Source organism: Colletotrichum truncatum, assembly GCF_014235925.2.
Source record: "Colletotrichum truncatum strain CMES1059 chromosome Unknown Contig_0002, whole genome shotgun sequence".
In the NCBI taxonomy this organism is placed as follows: domain Eukaryota; kingdom Fungi; phylum Ascomycota; class Sordariomycetes; order Glomerellales; family Glomerellaceae; genus Colletotrichum; species Colletotrichum truncatum.
The window spans coordinates 4,882,223-4,905,997 of record NW_027222399.1 but is presented as its reverse complement, the minus strand read 5'-3'; the positions used below and the strand labels follow the sequence as shown (position 1 = coordinate 4,905,997).

At 37.1% G+C, this 23,775-nt stretch overlaps 1 protein-coding gene across 1 annotated transcript; it reads left to right on the top strand.

The window, feature by feature from the left end:
* Positions 1-21,467: 21,467 nt before the first annotated feature.
* CTRU02_204293 (catechol dioxygenase) lies at positions 21,468-22,574 on the top strand (the record flags this gene model as incomplete). The annotated part of the gene is made up of 5 exons (XM_036728387.1): positions 21,468-21,739; positions 21,795-22,033; positions 22,087-22,199; positions 22,255-22,335; positions 22,392-22,574. The coding sequence occupies 5 exons, from the start codon at positions 21,468-21,470 to the stop codon at positions 22,572-22,574; spliced, it is 888 nt and encodes a 295-aa protein (XP_036580096.1).
* Between the last annotated feature and the right edge of the window lie 1,201 nt (positions 22,575-23,775).

Genomic DNA, 23,775 nt, shown 5'->3' with positions numbered 1-23,775 from the left:
GCGCGGTTTGAGCCCTTTCCGACGCCGGAGGCGTCGCCTCCCACATCCTTTCTCGCGGTGCTCACCGAGCTCGACGTGAGGGGGTGGGGAGAAGAGCATACGCGGGATATCCCCGCTACGAAGCCCATCTATAAGAAGGTCACACCACGGACGTCGTACAAAGCCGCTTTTCTAGCTGGAACGACGCTTCACAAACAAAACCCTAGACGTCAAGACGGCCCACGAAGGGATCGCGTTGTGCCTGGCCAGCCGCGCGCCCCTGAGAGGGTTTCCGAGGCAACCTTCACCGTGAAATCCGGGAATGACGGCGCGGATGAAGGCCCTTTGGAAGACTAAGTTACAGGTCAGCAAGAGGCAAGTGAATCCCAGGAAGGTTGCTCCGTGGTAGAAGCGTTTGAGACAAGTGAGCCTAGCTCCTATAGAGACCGGAGCCAGACGCTTGCAGAAGAGACGAAGGATCTCAGAGCGCGCGGTAACCGGGATGTGGTGACTGCGTTGGCGCCGACCGAGCTCCGCTCCCGCGTGGAAGCGCAAGGCCGAAAGAAAGGCGCCTACTGGAGGGATCTGGCCCCTTTGCCAACGTCTCACGATCAGTTGCAACGTCACCCTTTCCGGGAGGAGTTCCTGCGCGCTGAAAGAAGCCACCTAGACGGGCACAAGGAGTCCCGCTCGTGGGAAGAGGTCGCAAGAAGCGCCTCGCGCGGCTACCAGGTCCTCGGATGCCACTGGGTATACACTTACAAGCTTGATAAGCACGGGCGATTAGCCAAATTCAAGGCACGCCTGGTTATTCGAGGAGACCAGCAAGCAAGAGACGCGCGGGAGACGTACGCCGCGACGCTCGCAGGTATGTCGTTCCGAGTTCTGATGGCCGTTGCCGCGCGCTTTGACCTAGAATTACTACAATACGATGCGGTAAACGCCTTCGTCCACGCGGATCTAGACGAGACCGTCTATATGGAGCTTCCGCCGGGCTACCGCGTTCCAGGAAGAATCCTGCGATTGAGAAAGGCGCTATACGGCCTACGACGTTCCCCTCTCCTGTGGCAACGCCACTTAGAAAAGGGACTCGTAGAACGTGGATTCGAACGCGTGGCAGGCGAGAATTGCTGCTGGCAAAAAGGCGAAGTCATGTTCTTCTTCTACGTGGACGACTGCGTACTGGCGTTTCCCCGCGCGCGCAAGGAGGCAGCGCTGCGGGAGGTCTCTGAGCTACAGAAGCGCTACCACTTCGAAGGAGGCGGAGACCTCCAGTGGTTTTTAGGAATCGAGGTCATACGAGACCGAGCCACACGCCGATTATGGCTCTCGCAGGCAGTTTACGCCGAGAAGGTGAGGCGGCTGCTTCCACCCACAGCTAACGCGTTAGAAGACGGTTCTGAAGCGCGCTCGTACACTCCTATGGTCCTGGAGGAGCTTCTACCCTACGAAGGAGAGGCCAGCGCGTGGGAAGTCAACCAGTACCAGAAGAAGGTCGGGACTCTCCTATACGCCGCAATAATGACGAGACCCGACGTCGCGTTCGCGGCAAGCCGTCTCGCGCGCTTCAACCAGAATCCCGGGCCGAAACACCAACGCGCAGCGGACAGAGCGCTCGCCTACCTCTATTCCACCCGCTACCTCTGCCTCGAATACGGCTGCGAACCCGGCAGCGAGGAAGACACGCTTATCGTGGCGTCAGATGCCAGCTTCGCAGACAACTCCCTGGATCGGAAGAGCTCTCAGGCGCTCGCTATGAAGCTATTCGGCGGGCTCGTTGCGTGGCGCGCTAACAAACAGGCCACGGTCACCACATCTACGACGGAAGCTGAGCTGCTATCCCTCTCGCAAGCAGCAAAGGAAGCGCTATTTGCAAGCCGCCTGATCTCCGCGCTAAACGTACACCTTCCAACAGAAGAAGCGCCGGAAGCGACGTTTCCCGCAGAAAAGCGCAGCGTACCCACGATTCAGATCCAATGCGACAACTTACAGACCGTTCGACTGGTGACAACGGATCTAGTGACCCTTCAGACGCGCTTACGGCACGTGGATATTCACAACCACTGGCTACGACAAGAGGTCGCAGCGAAGCGCGTATCCGTGGCATATACACCGTCGTCAGAGCTTATGGCAGACGGTCTGACGAAGAGTCTCGCGCTCCCACAGTTCCGCGAGTTCCGGAAGCAGGTCCGTATGAGCGAACAGGCAGAGCTCCTGAAGCGGAATCGGAGACGCGAATTAGAAGAAGACGAAGAAGCGTGGGCCAAGAGAGCCGCGCAGGAAGACGTCTGGGCGGTCGAAGACCACGAGAAGCGCGCTCCGAGTGCCACGGGAAGCTCGTGACTTGCTGTGGTACGCGAGTTGTACGTATAAAACGTCCTCTTAGCAGAAGGAGAGGAGACAGCGCAGTAGAAAGCCTACCAGCCGAGGGATGAGCGAAAGAAGAGCTCTGAACGCAGTGTAATCTAAATACGAGGGGGAGAGGGCGACTCGAGGGCAGGGAAGCCCCGATTCGGCGCTCCCCTGAGGGGGTGTGTCAGATTGAGCGCGCTACGCGAGGCTTCGGCAACGCTCGGCAGAACACTATTTCCGAGCGCCGAGCCCCGGGTCAGGGGGTGGCATACCCCCTTCCCTACGCGCCCCTGAAGGGCCCTTAGACAGTTACACACATAACGGAATATACATCGTTCTGAACCCTCAATTCGACATATATACCCTATTATAAAGGCATATCCTAGGGCTTAGCACTTAATAACAAGGCAAAATACCTGTTATTTACTCAAGGCATAGCTCCTTAGTATCTTCAGCAGCCTATTAAGGGATAAATTCCCTATATTATAAGCAGTTTTTGGGCTATAAGTCCCCTATCTCAAGGGCAATAAGTACCCAAGGGCTATAAGTCCCTATATTTAAGGGCAATAAGCACCCTATTAAAAGTCAATATGTCTTCGACTACTACGACTACTACTACTGCTATAAGAGCCGTTACAGGCTGTTTAATGCCTGAAAATCAACGATTAAAGGGTATAGATAACTGGAATACCTGGATTACTACCCTTCAAATCTATTTTAAATTGCTGAATTTATCCCAATACTTTGAGGATCAAGAGAAATATTCAGCTATAACCGAAGAGCAAAAATCACAAGCCTTACTAGTTATAAGGCAAAATTTACAGCCAGAACCTCTTAGCCTGGTTTTTAATAATAAAGACCCAGCAGAAGCCCTAAAGTTACTAAAGGATACCTATGAAGGTTCCGGGCCGGTTCTAAGGCAACAGCTATATCTCGAATTCCACGCTATTAAATTCGAGGATTATAGCTCTTTAAATCTATTTATTAGCTCTTTTAAGGCTTATTTATCTAAATTAGCCTCTGTAGGAGCAAAAATCGAGACTATAGACCAAAATACGGTCTTTATAGCTGCCTTATCAAAATCATTTCCTATTTGGGCTGAAAGGCAAAGGGCTGCCTTACGTTCTAAAGAGATACCTACTTTAGAAGCCCTTATTACGGATATATTAGATGAAAATAGGCGTGATGAGGACACCCCTATGTCTAATTCCTATATCCATAGGCAACAGTCTCAACAACGGTCTAAAAAGACTAAGAGGTCTAACTATAGACCTAATGCCTTTAAAGGCAATAATAAAAGGGAAAACCAACAGCCTCCTAGCAACTCCTACTCTTTCTATAATTTAGAATATTATAGTGGGATTGATGCTAGTTACTTTAATAAGAGGCCTAATAGCCCTAGTTCTAGTTCTAGTCCTAAGAACTGGTGGCTGTATGATTCCGGTTCTACTGTTCACATAGCTAACAGTAGAGAATTCTTTACAGCCTATACTTCTAAGGACAACCTCCCAGAAGTCAAAACAGGCGCTGGACCTATAAAACCTAAGGGCCAAGGTACTATAGACCTACCGCTCTACTTTAAAGGTCAAAGGTCAACTATTAGGCTTGAACAAGCCTTATATATACCGGATTTCCCTATAAATACTATTTCAGGTCTAAGGCACTATCTCTCAGGAGGCTATATTAACGGGAATTATTTATATACCCCGTCTCACAAAGCCTTTGCTGCCTTAAATATCCCTAAAAGGGGATTTTTCCTATCTATATATGGGAAATTAGAACCTGATATTCATAGTTTGAGGAATAAGAAGACGAATAAGTCCTCCTCAACTAATAAGACTAAAAAGTCTACTACCTCTAATTATAACGAGGTTGATTTATCCTCTAGAATCGATGAACTTTCCGATTCTGAAGCCTCTAACTATATGGCTTTTGAGGAATTACAAGGTAACCCTAACCCTAAGGGTCTAAAGGGTCAAAATAACCCTAATCTTAAGGGTAATAACCCTACTAATCCTACTATGGATTGGCATAACAAATTAGGACATCCTAGTTACTCTTACCTATATAAGACAGCTAAGATAACTAAGGGGATTCCTATCAACCAGCTTAAAAAGGACGATTTACAGTGCCCTAGCTGTGAGAAAGCTAAGTTAACTAGACAACAGTCTATAGTTAACTATAACAGGGCTACTAAACCTCTCGATCGACTATGTATCGATACGATTAAGATTACGCCTTCTACTATAGCTGGGAATATCTACGCTATCCCATATACTGACAATTATACTAGCTATAGAGATATAGATTTCAGTCCTACTAAGGATAAAATCTTATCTCTTATACAAAATAAGCTAGAATATTATTATACGCAGTATAACCAGTACCCTAAGTCATTACGAATTGATAATGGTACTGAATTCGCTATAAGCGAATTAGAAGCCTATACTAAACCTAAAGGGATAGTTATAGAGCTTACTACTGCATACACGCCAGAACAAAACGGTATAGCTGAACGAGCAAATCGAATCATAGTTGAAAAGGCTAGAACTATATTACTAGCTTTAAAACTACCTCTATTTCTATGGGATGAAGTCTTTAAAGCTGTTATTAAGTTATTAAACTATACAGCTACTTCAAGACTCCCTATTACACCATACGAGGCATTTTTCAACTATATATTTCCTAATAAGGATAATCGACCTGATTTATCTTCCTTATATAACATAGGAGATTCGGTCTATATATATTATCCTAAGGAAAAACAAGTCAAATCGAATAAGGTTTATACCTATACTCAAGAGGGCATATACCTCTATACAGAGGCAACGAATATTCATATTATATACTGCCCTACTAAGCCTTATAAATCACGAATCATAAGGGCTACTCATATTCGTTTTATACGAAATACTATAAGAGAGGGGGAACAAGAGGCTCAAGATTCCTCTAAATCCATTACTTCTAGTATTTCTAAAGACGTCTCTAGAGACGTTAAAGAAGCTAAAGAAGTTATACCCTCTAAAGACGTCTCTAAAGACGTTATAGTCTCTAAAGACTTTAAAAACAAAATCGAAATCAGGCTTCCTTCTATTAAGAACAAGGAGGAATATATAACTATTAAAGAGAATAACTATATTATTCACTATCTCTTTTCTAGTTACTATACTAAGGAACCGTCTACTATTAAACAGGTTCTTAAAAGCCCTGAAAAAGACAAATGGCTTAAAGCTATATATCAAGAGATTTCCCAACTTATCTCTAAAGGCACCTTTAAGGCTATAAATTCTAAGTTAGCCTCAACCCAGCCTATAACGGCTAGATGGGTATTTAAGCGGAAATTATTACCTAATGGAAAAATCGATAAATATAAAGCCCGCCTTGTGGCTAGAGGCTTTGAACAACGTTACGGAATCGATTATTTCCAGACTTTCGCTATAGGGTCTAACCCTACAACTTATAGGGTTTTATTTGCCCTTGCCGCCTATTACGATTGGGAAATTCATCATATCGATATCATAGGAGCTTTTTTAAACGGCGAATTAGAGGAAGATATCTATTTAGATCCCTCTAATATTTCTCTAGCTGAATTCTTTAAACAGAACCCTAAACAAAACACTATAGGATATAATCCTACTAGTAATCAGGTTCTAAAGCTAGAAAAAGCCCTATACGGCCTAAAACAGAGCCCTCGACAGTGGCAACTTAAGGTTAAGGCTATATTTAAACAACTAGGCCTACAACCTCTTAAATCCAACGAGGCAACCTACTATAATAATAATAAGGACAATCCTATTATCATAGTAACCCACGTCGACGATTTTATTATATTCGCTAAGAATCTTAACGAAATAAAGAAGCTTAAGTTATTGGTTTCTAAATTCGTTGAAATTAAGGATCTAAGCGAAATCAGCTATTTTCTAGGTCTCAAGATCACTAGAGATAGACCTAATGGGTCTTTACAAATCTCTCAAAGCCACTATATTCAACAAATCTAAGAAACAATCAACTATAGCCCTCTCTACAACTGAGGCTGAATTTAACGGCATTCAAGAGGCTATACGAGAGGCTATTTGGCTTCAAGGTCTCCTATCTGAACTAGGCTTTAACTATAAGCCGATACCAATCAAAACCGATAATAACGGAGCCCTAAACCTAGCCTATAACCCAGAATATCATAATCGAACAAAACACACGGCGATATACTATTATTATACTAGGCAAGAAGTAGAAAAAGGAAATATCTCTATATCCTATATTCCTTCTACTAGTATGCCGGCTGACGGGTTAACTAAGCCTCTATCTAGACCTAACTTTATTAAGTTTATTAAACTTATAGGTTTAGATCCTTCTTCTAGTATTAACTAGAATTACCCTTTTATCTTTTCTACTAAATAGTATAAAAGAGGGGGTGTTAGAAGTATAAGTATATTATACTTCTATTTTACTTATTTATCCTATTTAGTCTTATCTAAGACTTAGTAGGACTTACAAAAGTAACTAGCTAAGAATGGCTGCTTGCTAGTTTAAACATATGATATTCAGATCCCTATGGAATACTCTCTTTAACCTTATCTAAAAGTCTATTTAGTTAAAGAAGATTCTAGTCTGATTTATAAGCTGCTTTATAAGCTAGTTGACGTATATACTTACGTATACTAAACCTAGCTTATAGCTTCCTATATTAGCTATTATAGGCAACGTTATACTACTATATAACTAGCCTAATTCTCTCCCTTAGCTAGCTATTAGTTCCTCAACCAACTCAGCTTCAATATAAGCCTATACATTCTTTACTATTAAAGCCCTACTTCATAAGTACAAGTTCCCTTACTCTAATACCCTGTTATAAGGATATCGTACTATCTACGAGATTCCTACCTACCGTTCCAACAGAAAACTATTCTTTTCTACTTACGTAAACGATCCAACCGCGCTATAGACTTATCTAACTCAGCCTGCGCGGCATACAAAGCAGCAGCTTTCTTTTACAACACCTCCTCCTTAGCTATCTCTACGTCTTCTAAACAAGCTGCTTTATTTAGTAAATAATCAACTACGATAAGTTAGTAGTACGTACGAAACGCAGGGAGCATAGAAACGTATAAGCATAAATAGCGTCTGCCGCCGTATTATAAGACTATCCTAAGTAAGTATACTCGCTATAAACCTTACTACCTAGAAGAAGCTTGCAACGCTTCCCCGCGGAACGATAGTAAGAACAAGGCATGTCGACAACAAGGCTAAACTTAGTAATACGCAATACGCGATTACGACGACGAAGAGTAGAGGCAGAACTCGATTTCGATTTTTAAACGCGACCTAACATAGTATTAGCATTATAAGTAAATCAGGAAGTATGATTAATAGATCCCTAACCGGGGACTAACGACCTACTTATATTAGGTCTTAAGGATAAAACCTTTAGAGAGGGGACCTAATATTACGACTTATAAACAAGGATAATAGCTAAACAACCTACTTAGACGTTAGGTAGCTATAATAAGATATTTATATTATAGAATTATAAAAATAATAAGGATTTACTTGGAAATAGAAGGACTATAGTATAAGTTACGTAACGATAAGATAAGAGATTAGATCCGTATGCTAAGAATACGGAGTCTATCCTTAGTATATACAGAATCTATATAAACGAGGAATAAACCTTGTTAAGATTAGGAATAGTAAAATAAATAAAAGGTATTATTTAGACTTATATATAGTATAACCTAAGCTTAACTTATAGTTAGACTTCTATAGCTTTTTAGTAATTAACTTTATATTTATCCTTAAGATACTTTTAGCTTACCTTTACTACGAATATTTATTAAGCCTAAGATTAATTACCTTAGCTTCTAACTACCGATCTACGATATAGCCTACGACCTACGAACTAGACTTACGATATAATAATACTATTTACTAGCGTTAATCCCTAACTTTTATTAGTAGACTTTACTATCGGATAGCTAACCGTAATACTTTGATTACTCTTATTTAGTAAATTAACTATTAATACTTACTAAATAGTATAGAATGTCTTCCTACGCCTCTATTAAGTCTCCTACCCCCGGATCTTTATCTACCTCTAGAGGAAAAGCTTTTCAAAGCCTAGCCTAGGAAGTCGAGGACTAGAAAATAAAGGACGACTTGGATAGCGAGGACGATACTAAAGAACTTAAACGACAGCTTAATAAAACTACTAAGGACTTTAAGGAGATACGCGACATATTTAACTAAAACGCTACTACTCTTAAGGAACTTTAGGAGTAAGCATATAAGACTTAGGAACTTAAAAAGAAAGTTAATACCCTTTAAGCTATTACTAACGTAATTTCCGCCTTAGTCGAAGGACGCGAACGCCTTAAGCTTAATACCTTTTCTACCTTCGACAAGACCTTAAGACAACTTAAAAGATACTTAGTTTAGGTATAGACCTATTAAGCCTTCTATATTAATACTTTCTAAAACGATACCGAACGCGTAGTATACGTAGCTACTTTCTTATAAGGAAAAGCCTTCGCCTAGTTTAAGCTTTTATAATAAGAATAGCTTAATAACCTAGTCGAAAAATATAGTAAAAAGGTAAAAAGTATCTTCTTTAGCTTTATAAGCTATATTAAAGCTTTAGAATCCTTCTTCCTCAACCTTAATAAGTAAAAGTAGGCTAAGTAAGACCTATTATACCTATAATAAACTAAGTTAGTTATGCTTTACGCTACCGAGTTTAGACGATTAGCTATAAGACTTTATATAACTAATAAAAGCAAGGTCTTCGCTTTCTATTAAAGACTTAAAGATAACGTTAAGGACGAAATAGCTAAGTTAGAGATACCTCTTAGTTTCCTTACTTACGTCGAATATATTATTAAGATCGACAACCGCCTTTACGAACGACGAAAGGAATAAGGAGAGAAAAGATAAAACCTAAACTTAAGACGTAAGTACTAATAGCAGCCTTAGCATAAGTTTAACAACTAGCAGAATAATAATAAACCTTATAATAACTAAAATAATACCTAATAAAGTACTTCCTATAGATAATATAGTAGACTTATAAACCTTAGTACTATTATTAAAAGTAATGATAAAAAACCTTAAAACCTTAAGTATTATAATTACGAAAAAATAAGATATATTGCTAGAGACTATAGACAACCTAAGAAGCCTAACTAGAAGCTAGTACCTAAGCAAACTAAGCAAGCTAGTATAGTAACTAAGATACCTTACGTATCCCTATCGTAGATAGGATATTACGATAATAAATACCTTATATACCTTAGCGATAAAGAAATAATAAGATACTAGCTTACTAGCAAAACCTTTATAATAGCCTCCTAGGCTAATAGCAAGATGATTAGAAAAACTACTAAACAACTTAACGAAAAGCTATAAGTATAATAACTTGTTGGAACGGTAGGTAGAAATCTCGTAGATAGTACAATATCCTTATAACAGGGTATTAGAGTAAGGGAACTTGTACTTATGAAGTAGGGCTTTAATAGTAAAGAATGTATAGGCTTATATTGAAGCTGAGTTGGTTGAGGAACTAATAGCTAGCTAAGGGAGAGAATTAGGCTAGTTATATAGTAGTATAACGTCGCCTATAATAGCTAATATAGGAAGCTATAAGCTAGGTTTAGTATACGTAAGTATATACGTCAACTAGCTTATAAAGCAGCTTATAAATCAGACTAGAATCTTCTTTAACTAAATAGACTTTTAGATAAGGTTAAAGAGAGTATTCCATAGGGATCTGAATATCATATGTTTAAACTAGCAAGCAGCCATTCTTAGCTAGTTACTTTTGTAAGTCCTACTAAGTCTTAGATAAGACTAAATAGGATAAATAAGTAAAATAGAAGTATAATATACTTATACTTCTAACACCCCCTCTTTTATACTATTTAGTAGAAAAGATAAAAGGGTAATTCTAGTTAATACTAGAAGAAGGATCTAAACCTATAAGTTTAATAAACTTAATAAAGTTAGGTCTAGATAGAGGCTTAGTTAACCCGTCAGCCGGCATACTAGTAGAAGGAATATAGGATATAGAGATATTTCCTTTTTCTACTTCTTGCCTAGTATAATAATAGTATATCGCCGTGTGTTTTGTTCGATTATGATATTCTGGGTTATAGGCTAGGTTTAGGGCTCCGTTATTATCGGTTTTGATTGGTATCGGCTTATAGTTAAAGCCTAGTTCAGATAGGAGACCTTGAAGCCAAATAGCCTCTCGTATAGCCTCTTGAATGCCGTTAAATTCAGCCTCAGTTGTAGAGAGGGCTATAGTTGATTGTTTCTTAGATTTGTTGAATATAGTGGCTTTGAGAGATTTGTAAAGACCCATTAGGTCTATCTCTAGTGATCTTGAGACCTAGAAAATAGCTGATTTCGCTTAGATCCTTAATTTCAACGAATTTAGAAACCAATAACTTAAGCTTCTTTATTTCGTTAAGATTCTTAGCGAATATAATAAAATCGTCGACGTGGGTTACTATGATAATAGGATTGTCCTTATTATTATTATAGTAGGTTGCCTCGTTGGATTTAAGAGGTTGTAGGCCTAGTTGTTTAAATATAGCCTTAACCTTAAGTTGCCACTGTCGAGGGCTCTGTTTTAGGCCGTATAGGGCTTTTTCTAGCTTTAGAACCTGATTACTAGTAGGATTATATCCTATAGTGTTTTGTTTAGGGTTCTGTTTAAAGAATTCAGCTAGAGGAATATTAGAGGGATCTAAATAGATATCTTCCTCTAATTCGCCGTTTAAAAAAGCTCCTATGATATCGATATGATGAATTTCCCAATCGTAATAGGCGGCAAGGGCAAATAAAACCCTATAAGTTGTAGGGTTAGACCCTATAGCGAAAGTCTGGAAATAATCGATTCCGTAACGTTGTTCAAAGCCTCTAGCCACAAGGCGGGCTTTATATTTATCGATTTTTCCATTAGGTAATAATTTCCGCTTAAATACCCATCTAGCCGTTATAGGCTGGGTTGAGGCTAACTTAGAATTTATAGCCTTAAAGGTGCCTTTAGAGATAAGTTGGGAAATCTCTTGATATATAGCTTTAAGCCATTTGTCTTTTTCAGGGCTTTTAAGAACCTGTTTAATAGTAGACGGTTCCTTAGTATAGTAACTAGAAAAGAGATAGTGAATAATATAGTTATTCTCTTTAATAGTTATATATTCCTCCTTGTTCTTAATAGAAGGAAGCCTGATTTCGATTTTGTTTTTAAAGTCTTTAGAGACTATAACGTCTTTAGAGACGTCTTTAGAGGGTATAACTTCTTTAGCTTCTTTAACGTCTCTAGAGACGTCTTTAGAAATACTAGAAGTAATGGATTTAGAGGAATCTTGAGCCTCTTGTTCCCCCTCTCTTATAGTATTTCGTATAAAACGAATATGAGTAGCCCTTATGATTCGTGATTTATAAGGCTTAGTAGGGCAGTATATAATATGAATATTCGTTGCCTCTGTATAGAGGTATATGCCCTCTTGAGTATAGGTATAAACCTTATTCGATTTGACTTGTTTTTCCTTAGGATAATATATATAGACCGAATCTCCTATGTTATATAAGGAAGATAAATCAGGTCGATTATCCTTATTAGGAAATATATAGTTGAAAAATGCCTCGTATGGTGTAATAGGGAGTCTTGAAGTAGCTGTATAGTTTAATAACTTAATAACAGCTTTAAAGACTTCATCCCATAGAAATAGAGGTAGTTTTAAAGCTAGTAATATAGTTCTAGCCTTTTCAACTATGATTCGATTTGCTCGTTCAGCTATACCGTTTTGTTCTGGCGTGTATGCAGTAGTAAGCTCTATAACTATCCCTTTAGGTTTAGTATAGGCTTCTAATTCGCTTATAGCGAATTCAGTACCATTATCAATTCGTAATGACTTAGGGTACTGGTTATACTGCGTATAATAATATTCTAGCTTATTTTGTATAAGAGATAAGATTTTATCCTTAGTAGGACTGAAATCTATATCTCTATAGCTAGTATAATTGTCAGTATATGGGATAGCGTAGATATTCCCAGCTATAGTAGAAGGCGTAATCTTAATCGTATCGATACATAGTCGATCGAGAGGTTTAGTAGCCCTGTTATAGTTAACTATAGACTGTTGTCTAGTTAACTTAGCTTTCTCACAGCTAGGGCACTGTAAATCGTCCTTTTTAAGCTGGTTGATAGGAATCCCCTTAGTTATCTTAGCTGTCTTATATAGGTAAGAGTAACTAGGATGTCCTAATTTGTTATGCCAATCCATAGTAGGATTAGTAGGGTTATTACCCTTAAGATTAGGGTTATTTTGACCCTTTAGACCCTTAGGGTTAGGGTTACCTTGTAATTCCTCAAAAGCCATATAGTTAGAGGCTTCAGAATCGGAAAGTTCATCGATTCTAGAGGATAAATCAACCTCGTTATAATTAGAGGTAGTAGACTTTTTAGTCTTATTAGTTGAGGAGGACTTATTCGTCTTCTTATTCCTCAAACTATGAATATCAGGTTCTAATTTCCCATATATAGATAGGAAAAATCCCCTTTTAGGGATATTTAAGGCAGCAAAGGCTTTGTGAGACGGGGTATATAAATAATTCCCGTTAATATAGCCTCCTGAGAGATAGTGCCTTAGACCTGAAATAGTATTTATAGGGAAATCCGGTATATATAAGGCTTGTTCAAGCCTAATAGTTGACCTTTGACCTTTAAAGTAGAGCGGTAGGTCTATAGTACCTTGGCCCTTAGGTTTTATAGGTCCAGCGCCTGTTTTGACTTCTGGGAGGTTGTCCTTAGAAGTATAGGCTGTAAAGAATTCTCTACTGTTAGCTATGTGAACAGTAGAACCGGAATCATACAGCCACCAGTTCTTAGGACTAGAACTAGAACTAGGGCTATTAGGCCTCTTATTAAAGTAACTAGCATCAATCCCACTATAATATTCTAAATTATAGAAAGAGTAGGAGTTGCTAGGAGGCTGTTGGTTTTCCCTTTTATTATTGCCTTTAAAGGCATTAGGTCTATAGTTAGACCTCTTAGTCTTTTTAGACCGTTGTTGAGACTGTTGCCTATGGATATAGGAATTAGACATAGGGGTGTCCTCATCACGCCTATTTTCATCTAATATATCCGTAATAAGGGCTTCTAAAGTAGGTATCTCTTTAGAACGTAAGGCAGCCCTTTGCCTTTCAGCCCAAATAGGAAATGATTTTGATAAGGCAGCTATAAAGACCGTATTTTGGTCTATAGTCTCGATTTTTGCTCCTACAGAGGCTAATTTAGATAAATAAGCCTTAAAAGAGCTAATAAATAGATTTAAAGAGCTATAATCCTCGAATTTAATAGCGTGGAATTCGAGATATAGCTGTTGCCTTAGAACCGGCCCGGAACCTTCATAGGTATCCTTTAGTAACTTTAGGGCTTCTGCTGGGTCTTTATTATTAAAAACCAGGCTAAGAGGTTCTGGCTGTAAATTTTGCCTTATAACTAGTAAGGCTTGTGATTTTTGCTCTTCGGTTATAGCTGAATATTTCTCTTGATCCTCAAAGTATTGGGATAAATTCAGCAATTTAAAATAGATTTGAAGGGTAGTAATCCAGGTATTCCAGTTATCTATACCCTTTAATCGTTGATTTTCAGGCATTAAACAGCCTGTAACGGCTCTTATAGCAGTAGTAGTAGTCGTAGTAGTCGAAGACATATTGACTTTTAATAGGGTGCTTATTGCCCTTAAATATAGGGACTTATAGCCCTTGGGTACTTATTGCCCTTGAGATAGGGGACTTATAGCCCAAAAACTGCTTATAATATAGGGAATTTATCCCTTAATAGGCTGCTGAAGATACTAAGGAGCTATGCCTTGAGTAAATAACAGGTATTTTGCCTTGTTATTAAGTGCTAAGCCCTAGGATATGCCTTTATAATAGGGTATATAAGCACTAAAAGCAGCAAGTAATATCTTAGAATAATAGTTTCTAAGACGTAATCCCCTTAATAGTCTCGTATTTAGTAGTACTAAGGACTTACACTTCGTCTGCCTTAATAGTACTAGAATAGAGTTAAAGTTTTAGACTTTTCGTCTTAGGGGAATATAGCCGTTATAATAATAACCGTTATAATAATATACGGTTTAAAAGAATAATAAATATAAATTCCTAAAACTTATATCGTTTATAGGAATAAAATAGAGTTCAAGATATTTAATAACCGAAGAGTTGAGGATAAAAGAATAAGTAAAGTTATTACTCCGCTGGGCTCATAACCTGTTGGAACGGTAGGTAGGAATCTCGTAGATAGTACGATATCCTTATAACAGGGTATTAGAGTAAGGGAACTTGTACTTATGAAGTAGGGCTTTAATAGTAAAGAATGTATAGGCTTATATTGAAGCTGAGTTGGTTGAGGAACTAATAGCTAGCTAAGGGAGAGAATTAGGCTAGTTATATAGTAGTATAACGTCGCCTATAATAGCTAATATAGGAAGCTATAAGCTAGGTTTAGTATACGTAAGTATATACGTCAACTAGCTTATAAAGCAGCTTATAAATCAGACTAGAATCTTCTTTAACTAAGTAGACTTTTAGATAAGGTTAAAGAGAGTATTCCATAGGGATCTGAATATCATATGTTTAAACTAGCAAGCAGCCATTCTTAGCTAGTTACTTTTGTAAGTCCTACTAAGTCTTAGATAAGACTAAATAGGATAAATAAGTAAAATAGAAGTATAATATACTTATACTTCTAACATAACTTAAACCTATAGGCTTGTTAGCCTTACGTATTACCTTAAGGCAAGCTACTTATAATAATCTTATAAGTTATAATAAAGAAACCTAATAAAGGATTAGAGACTCTAAAGTATAAGTTTAACGCGAAATAAATCGAATTAAGGAATTCGAAAACAAAGAAGATTTAGATAAAGAACCTAAACATTAGTACGACTTCTTAACTAAATAATAAATCCTTAGTCTTACTAGTAACTAGACGTTCGGAGAAGGAGAAGATTTACCTTACGACTTAGACGAACTTCGTAACGTTACCTACTAACATACTTAGACGGAGATCGCCTATAGGCTTACCCCTAGTATAGACGATACTAGCTTTAAAAAAGAACCTAAGAAGGATAATACCCCCGAACGTATTATATATAAGTAAGTAAATTAGTATAATAATAAGCAATTTATTAAACTTTATAGCATGCTAAATATAAGACTTAAGATATACTATACCTTGCAACTTAGGATCGAAGACTACCCCTACCTTAGAATTATAAACCTAAGCTATTACTACTTCTTTTAAGCCTAATACTTCTTCGACTATTATAAGACGTATATAAGAGAAAAATATAAATATTACTTCTAACCTAGGAAATACGATAATACCCCCCTACGAAACGTCTATACCGCCTATACTTTTATAAGGTAGGAACTTAGGAAGTTCGATAGCAATATTGCTATGTTTACCCCTAGCTAATAATACCTTATAAGGTATACTTATAATAAAAACATAAAGTAAGAAGAATATTAAATAGACGAATGCCTTATTTACATAACCTAAAAAGTAAAAGCTTATAGACTTTTATAAGAAGGATTAAGCCCCCCAAAGCCTCGATTTTAAGAAAACCGCCTTACGAAGGCATAATAAGAAGGGAAGTATATTACCTACTTAAGATAACTAAAGTAGTTAAAAAACTAGACTTACCTACTAATAAAAGACCGAGATAGGTAATAATAACAAGGTCTATCTATTTAGCATCCCTAGACTAGAAAGTATACTTATAACTCGTAGTTACTATTAACGATATAATAACTATCACGCTTATCGATAGTAAAGCCGAAATAAATTTTATATTACCCTAAGTAGTAAACCAACTACGACTATTATAATAAAAGAAGGAATATATATACTAGCTTAGTAATATAGAAGGAGAATAAGTTTAGTATAAAGGAGGAACTATTAAAAACAAGATTACGCCTTTTAAGATAAGTTACTTAGATCGAAACGAATAACTCTAATTCGATATTACTAAACTCGGTATATACGATATTATATTAAGAATACTATAGCTTAAGAAAAATAACTTATAGATAGATTAGAGAATAGGCTAACTCTATTAGGATAACGATAATCTAGTCCCTAAGTAGCTTTGCAAAACCTAGGCTTTAAATAGATCTATCTAGTAAAGAATAGCAAAACGATATATCTACTACCTTAAGGCGAAAGAAGCTATATTACGATTATTAAAGTAAATAGATCTCGAATAAAAAGACGATCTACTTCTATCTATCTTAGAAGAATATAAAGTTTATAAAAAACTCTTTATAGCTAAACTAAAAACTAGACTACCTAAATATACGAATTTCGATTACGAAATCCTTATTAAGGAGGGGAAGGAACCTAAGTTTAATAAAATTTACAGACTTAACCTAATAGAAATAGAAGCCTTTAATAAATACCTCGACGAAAACCTTAAGAAAGGCTATATTAAAGAATTAATATTACTAGTAGGAAGCCTAATCTTATTTATATTAAAAAAGAATAGAAAACTATGATTTTATATCGACTACTAAATGCTTAACGAAATAACGATTAAAAATCGGTACTTATTATTATTAATCAAAGAACTATAACGACTCTTCTACGGAGCTAATTACTTTACGATACTAAACCTTAAAGGTGCTTATAACCTTATTAGAATAAAGCAAGGAGAAGAATAGAAGACTACTTTTAGAATACGTAAAAGATATTTCAAATACCTTGTTATACCTTTCGGTCTTACTAATACCTTAGCTACTTTCTAGAATATAATTAACTAAGTTTTTAGGAAATACGTAAATATCTTTATAATCGTCTACCTTGACGATATCCTTATCTTCTTATTAATAATAAAATAATATAAAGAGTATATATACCTCGTACTTTAAGCCTTCTAAGATGTTAAACTCCTAGTTAAACCTAAGAAAAATATATTTTATACCTAAGAAGTAAAATACCTTAGATTTATTATTACTCCCGGATATATTAGTATGTTTAAAAAGAAAGTTTAAGCTGTTAAAGAATAGCTAATACTAATAAACCTTAAGGAAGTCTAAAGATTCCTCGGATTTATTAATTTTTACTAAAAGTTTATTAGACTTTACGGAAAAATTAACATACCCTTTACAAACCTTAGTAAGAAAGACTAACTATTCGAGTAGAAAGAAAAATAGGAAACCGCCTTTTAAATAATTAAAGACCGTATTACTAGCAAACTAGTCTTAATAATTCCTAACCTACTAGAATAATTCGAAGTAGAAATAGACGCTTTAGATTTCGTATTAAGAGTATAATTATCTTAATAAGACTTAGAAAGACGCCTATACCCCTATAGCTTCTTCTTACGCAAGCTCTGCGGATTAGAACTTAACTATTAGATCTACGATAAAGAACTTATAGCAATTATCAAAGTATTTAAGGAATAGCAACCCTAACTCTTAGGAACTATCTACTAAGTATTTATATATATAGACTATAAGAACCTAGCCTACTTTACTACTTCGAAGGAACTTAATAAATGATAAATCAGATAGTTAGAATTCCTTTTAGAATTTAATTTCTAAATTATCTATCGGAAAGGATTAGAGAATAGTAAGGCCGACGCCCTTAGCTAACGACCAGACTATAATATCTTAGTATTAAACAAGACCTAGGTAATTCTTAAATATAATAAGAATAAAAACCTTATACCTATTATAAAACTCTTAATAATAGCTAAACGATCTAGTACTAGCTTAACTAGTAGACTAGACGATAAAGTAATTATAAAGTTCTATGCTCGGCTAGCATACGGTTACTAAAGAATTATAAAAACTTAGAAACGACTATAATAATAATATAAAGAAAAGGTTACTAGAGAATATATCGTAATAATAATTAAGGATTATAAGGTTTACCTTAAAAGCAAACTAGCTTAATACTAACCTTATAAATTGTTATAACCTTTGCTTATATTACAAACTGCTTAGCATTCTATATTACTCGACTTTATTATTAAACTACCGAAGTCTCGAGAACCCCTTACGGAAGTCTACTTTGATAGCGTTCTTATTATCGTCGATAGACTTACGAAGTATGCCTACTTTATCCTATATAAGGAAGTAAGCAACGCCGAAGAATTCGCCTATATATTCCTTAAGTATATTATCGCTAATTACGGAATACCTAAGGAAATTATATTAGATAGAGATAAGATCTTTACTTCTAAATTTTAGAAATTAATTATATCATAACTTAGTATTTAGTAAATAATATCTATCGTATTTTACTTATAAACCGATAGATAAATAGAAAAAGTTAACTAGATCTTCGAAACCTACCTCTATGCTTATGTTAATTATAACTAAGATAATTAGGTAGTATTCTTATTAATAGCCTAATTTACTTATAATAGCGTAATCGGAGAAAGTATTAAGGAATCCCCCTTCTACCTTAACTACGGATTTAAACTAACTACTTATAGAAAACCTTAAGCTAGCCTAGTAGTACTTAAGGCTATCGCTATAGTTAAATAAATCAAGGATATTTAAGATAACGCACGTAAAGAACTCGAATTTATACGATAATAAATAACGAAATTTAGTAATAAACAAAGGATTAAGGGACTAACTTTAAAAGAAGGAGATAGCGCCTACTTTATATAGCGAAATATTAAAATAAAACGACTAAACGATAAACTAGATTTTAAAAAACTCGAACCTTTTAAGATCTTCCGAAAAGTTTTACTAGTTAATTACGAACTCGACCTACCTAATATAATAAAGTATTTTCTAATATTCTATATTTCGCTACTCGAACTAGTATTATAAGGATTATAGATAAACAACCTTATTATTATAGAAGATAATAAACTAAAGTAAGAAGTCGAACGAATTATCGATTACCTTAAAGAACTAGAAAGATATTAATACCTTATTAAGTAGAAAGGATATAGTTACAAAGATAATATATAGGAACTAACTAAAAATATTACTAATACGAAGGATAAACTTATAACCTATTAGTAATAATACTAAGAATAAGAAATAACGCTAGTAATACTAGTAATAATAGCCTTAATAGATACTACCGGTTACTAGCATATTAAGTAACCTTATAAATATATACGATTATTAATAAAAGTAGATAGACTATAATAAGGAAAACTATTTATTCGCCTAGGAATACTAGAAAGCAACTAAAAACTATTAGAAGATACTAGCTATAAATCCCCTAACAAAGGGCTAAGATCTATAAACTCCTTGCTAATACTAAAACTTACCTAATCCGGATTATTCTCTATACCTTAAAACTAAAGATTACTAACTATACTATTCTTATAAATATCTAATATAAGAAGAACGTCGTCTTCTTCTAACTCTTATATCCCTCGAGAAAACGTCTCTATATACTACTCCTTTACTTTCTTCCGAATCGCGCGGATCCGCGACAATCGACTAGCTGCTTTAGCTACCTCGGCTTAAACCCGTGCTAACTTTTCATAAAGATCTAGCAGTATATTACTAGCCTACTCTTCCTTCTCTTCCTATTCCTAACGCTAATCGCTTAGCCTTTTTACTACGACTAATTAGTATATATATAGGTATACGAACGCTACGAAGACTTACGACTAGACGCTACTACGAAACTATTATAAAGATGCTTTAGGTTTCTATAACCTTAATAAGTTTTTACGCCTTCTACTATCCGATATATATACTTTATATAGAAGTAGTAAGTATATAGCATAACGTCGTTAGAACTAAAGTAATAAAAAACGTCTTTATAAGCAGAACGAAGTATTGACTTAGATTATTTCGATTTTTAAACGCGACCTAACATAGTATTAGCATTATAAGTAAATCAGGAAGTATGATTAATAGATCCCTAACCGGGGACTAACGACCTACTTATATTAGGTCTTAAGGATAAAACCTTTAGAGAGGGGACCTAATATTACGACTTATAAACAAGGATAATAGCTAAACAACCTACTTAGACGTTAGGTAGCTATAATAAGATATTTATATTATAGAATTATAAAAATAATAAGGATTTACTTGGAAATAGAAGAACTATAGTATAAGTTACGTAACGATAAGATAAGAGATTAGATCCGTATGCTAAGAATACGGAGTCTATCCTTAGTATATACAGGATCTATATAAACGAGGAATAAACCTTGTTAAGATTAAGAATAGTAAAACAAACAAAAGGTACTATTCGGACTTATATATAATATAACCTAAGCTCGACTTATAGTCAGACTTCTATAGCTTTTTAGTAATCAACTTTGTATTTATCCTCAGGATACTTTTAGCTTACCTTTACTACGAATACTTGTTAAGCCTAAGATTAATCACCTTAGCCTCTGACTACCGATCTACGACACAGCCTACGACCTACGAACCAGACTTACGATACGACAATACTATTTACTAGCGTCAATCCCCAACTTCTGTTAGCAGACCCTACTGTCGGATAGCTGACCGTAACATTAGGATAAATCGATTAAACAAAATACATACGTCTTCTACTTCTATAATAGTTTTATTAAAAAATAGTCTAGGTTAGCCTGCTTAAGGCACCTTAAAGACATATTCGTATAAAATATAGTAAATATTATTATTAAGAATTAAGAATATACTCTTATATAGTCTTATAAAACTTTATATATATACGTATACGAAATATAGAATTTGCTTAAATTTATAATAATTACATAGTAAAGATAAGAAGCTTAACTATCTATACAGGTAGTATATGCTTATCTCGTTTATGCATCCTAATTAGGCAATGTTTGAATTCTGACCCAGTGCGCCCTGCGGACTGCCGTACGCATCCGGGCAAAGCGGCGTAAACTCAATGGCCGGCAGTACCCGCTGGGCACGTGCCATTACAAAGCAAAATGGTAAGTAATACACGCGTGATGATTGGGATAAGTATTATCTCCCTTCCATATGATGAGAACAAAGAAAGACGATCGTGGCGCAAACAGTCAGACTGGTTCATCTACAGTGATCAAACCTTCAGAATTCTACATCTTTACCCTGTATCTCACCCTCTGGCAATCCAAACTGCAATCATTAACTACCACACTACATCAATAATGGGTTCATTGCAAAACGGAGATGGCCAGTACCAAGGCCTAGGCCAGGACTTTACGAAGCATGTCATTGCATCCATGGGCGAAGACACCAATCCTAGACTGCGCCAAATCCTTGCCTCATTCATTCAGCACATCCATGATTTCGCTCGAGAAGTCGACCTCACGACGGATGAGTGGATGGCAGGTGTGCAGATGATTAACTGGGCCGGCCAGATGAGCAACGATAGACGCAACGAGGGCCAGCTCCTTTGCGACGTCATCGGACTGGAATCGTATGCTTCATTCCGTTCCAAATTTCGGAAATGGCATCGTGCTAATGGACAACAGGCTGGTTGATGATATTACCAACAGGGTGGCTACAAGGAATGGCAACCCCGGTACAGCGACAGCTATCCTAGGCCCGTTCTGGCGCGCTGATACACCAGTACGCGCGAACGGCAGTACTATTGTCACTAAATGTCCTGATGATGGCGAAGTCGCCCTCATGCATGGACAAGTTACTTGTTCTAATACGGGGAAGCCTCTAGCCAACACGTCTGTTGACGTTTGGCAAGCCTCCACAAATGGTAAGTTGGTTTAGGCTCACTGTTGCTATTTCCGTAAATCTAACCTGTCGCAGGTTTATACGAGCAGCAGGATGCAGACCAGCCAGAACACAATCTGCGGGGCAAGTTCATGACAGATGAAGAGGGCAGGTACAGCTTCTACTGTCTGAGGCCTACGCCTTACCCGGTAAGTGTGTTTATAGGCAATTTCAAAATCTCCAACTAATAGCAACTTGTTCAAGGTGCCCAGTGACGGACCAGCTGGAAAGCTTTTGGGACTCCTTCATCGCCACCCGTACAGGCCCGCCCACATTCATTTAATCGTAAGCATAACTATTTTGCACCTCTGTCATATGATACAATACTAACAACGTGAAAGGTTCAAGCAGAGGGCTTCCAGTCGGTAACAACACAGATCTTTGATGAGAGCTCCAAGTACCTTGATGACGACTCTGTGTTTGCTGTGAAGGATGGTCTCACAGTGAAGTTTGCCGATAGAAAAGGAGATCCTAAGGCGAGCCTGGAGCTTGAGTATAATATCAAGTTGGTGCCGACACAGTAGAGTTGTATTTGGGTTGTGTTATCAGTTCTTCCAAGTGTTCGAAATGTTAGTGAAATCAGTTTGCCTCACAGGCGGATTCTAGTCATATCTTTCTGATGTCGGCTTGCAAATTATTACATAGTAATCTCGGCAACCACGGTTTAAATAACCATCGGGTCGTCTTTTTACTGAAAACAAAAGAATGTTCAAAAATGTGACAAAGACTATCCTCAGTCCTGTTGATTACTAGATGAATCAATTGCACAGCATCACCACGTTACTGGGTTATAGAGTAGCTTTATCGACACTTGAACATCTCAACAGCTTCTGAGAGGGTTGGCTGAGTTCTCCTACACAACCAAAGAATTCTGGTATTCCCGATAGTAGGTTTTGAATGCCTTTTATAAACACTTTCCAAAGATTACTAGAATGAACGCAATTGAAATCATGTGGCTTCAAGTCTCCCAAATCAAATATCATAATAACTTACCATATGGCCTTCAAATGGTCAGTTGATCAAGTTGAAGCTTATAACACTCTACAAGGGCTTTCCGGGTTGTACTACTGAGCTCAAAAATATCACACATTTCTGTGTAGTATGTATTATAAGAAGAGAATCATGTATATTCAAATATCTTGCTGATAGAGGTCCGAGAGTCTAGGGCGAAGACGCATCTTGAATCTTTCATCAGTACAACAGTTGGGAAGACCATCATTGCAGACGCCTCCACGATGTCTACAGAATAGCTCTCAGCATCTTCCGTATCACGAAACATGGCCGATGAATCTGGCACTTCGATTGAAAAAGCAGACATTGACAGTTTTTGCATAGTCTTGGTTGTAACTTCGCAGTCTTCAAGTCCTTATTTGCAGGCTTATTCCTGAGCTTCACTGTGGGATGCTGTCTCCATTTTCATCGATTGAAGGAGGTTTAGCTATGTAATAGTCCAAATTCTGTGTTGAACTGCCTCCGTGGCTACTCAAGATGCAGGCTGTCGACCACCAGGCTTTAAAGGGGTAGGCAACCTTAACTACCTACCCACGCACGTGGCAGGTAACTGTGAGAGATACATCTTCTCCACGAAATTCCACTCACCCTTCTATAGCTTCTTCACCCATAGAGAAGAACACGAATACCGCCGCAACTTAAAGAATCTCTCTTCTCCCACCCGTCGGGTATCAAGCGATGCCAACACTGAAAAAGCTTTGACGTGAAGAGAGA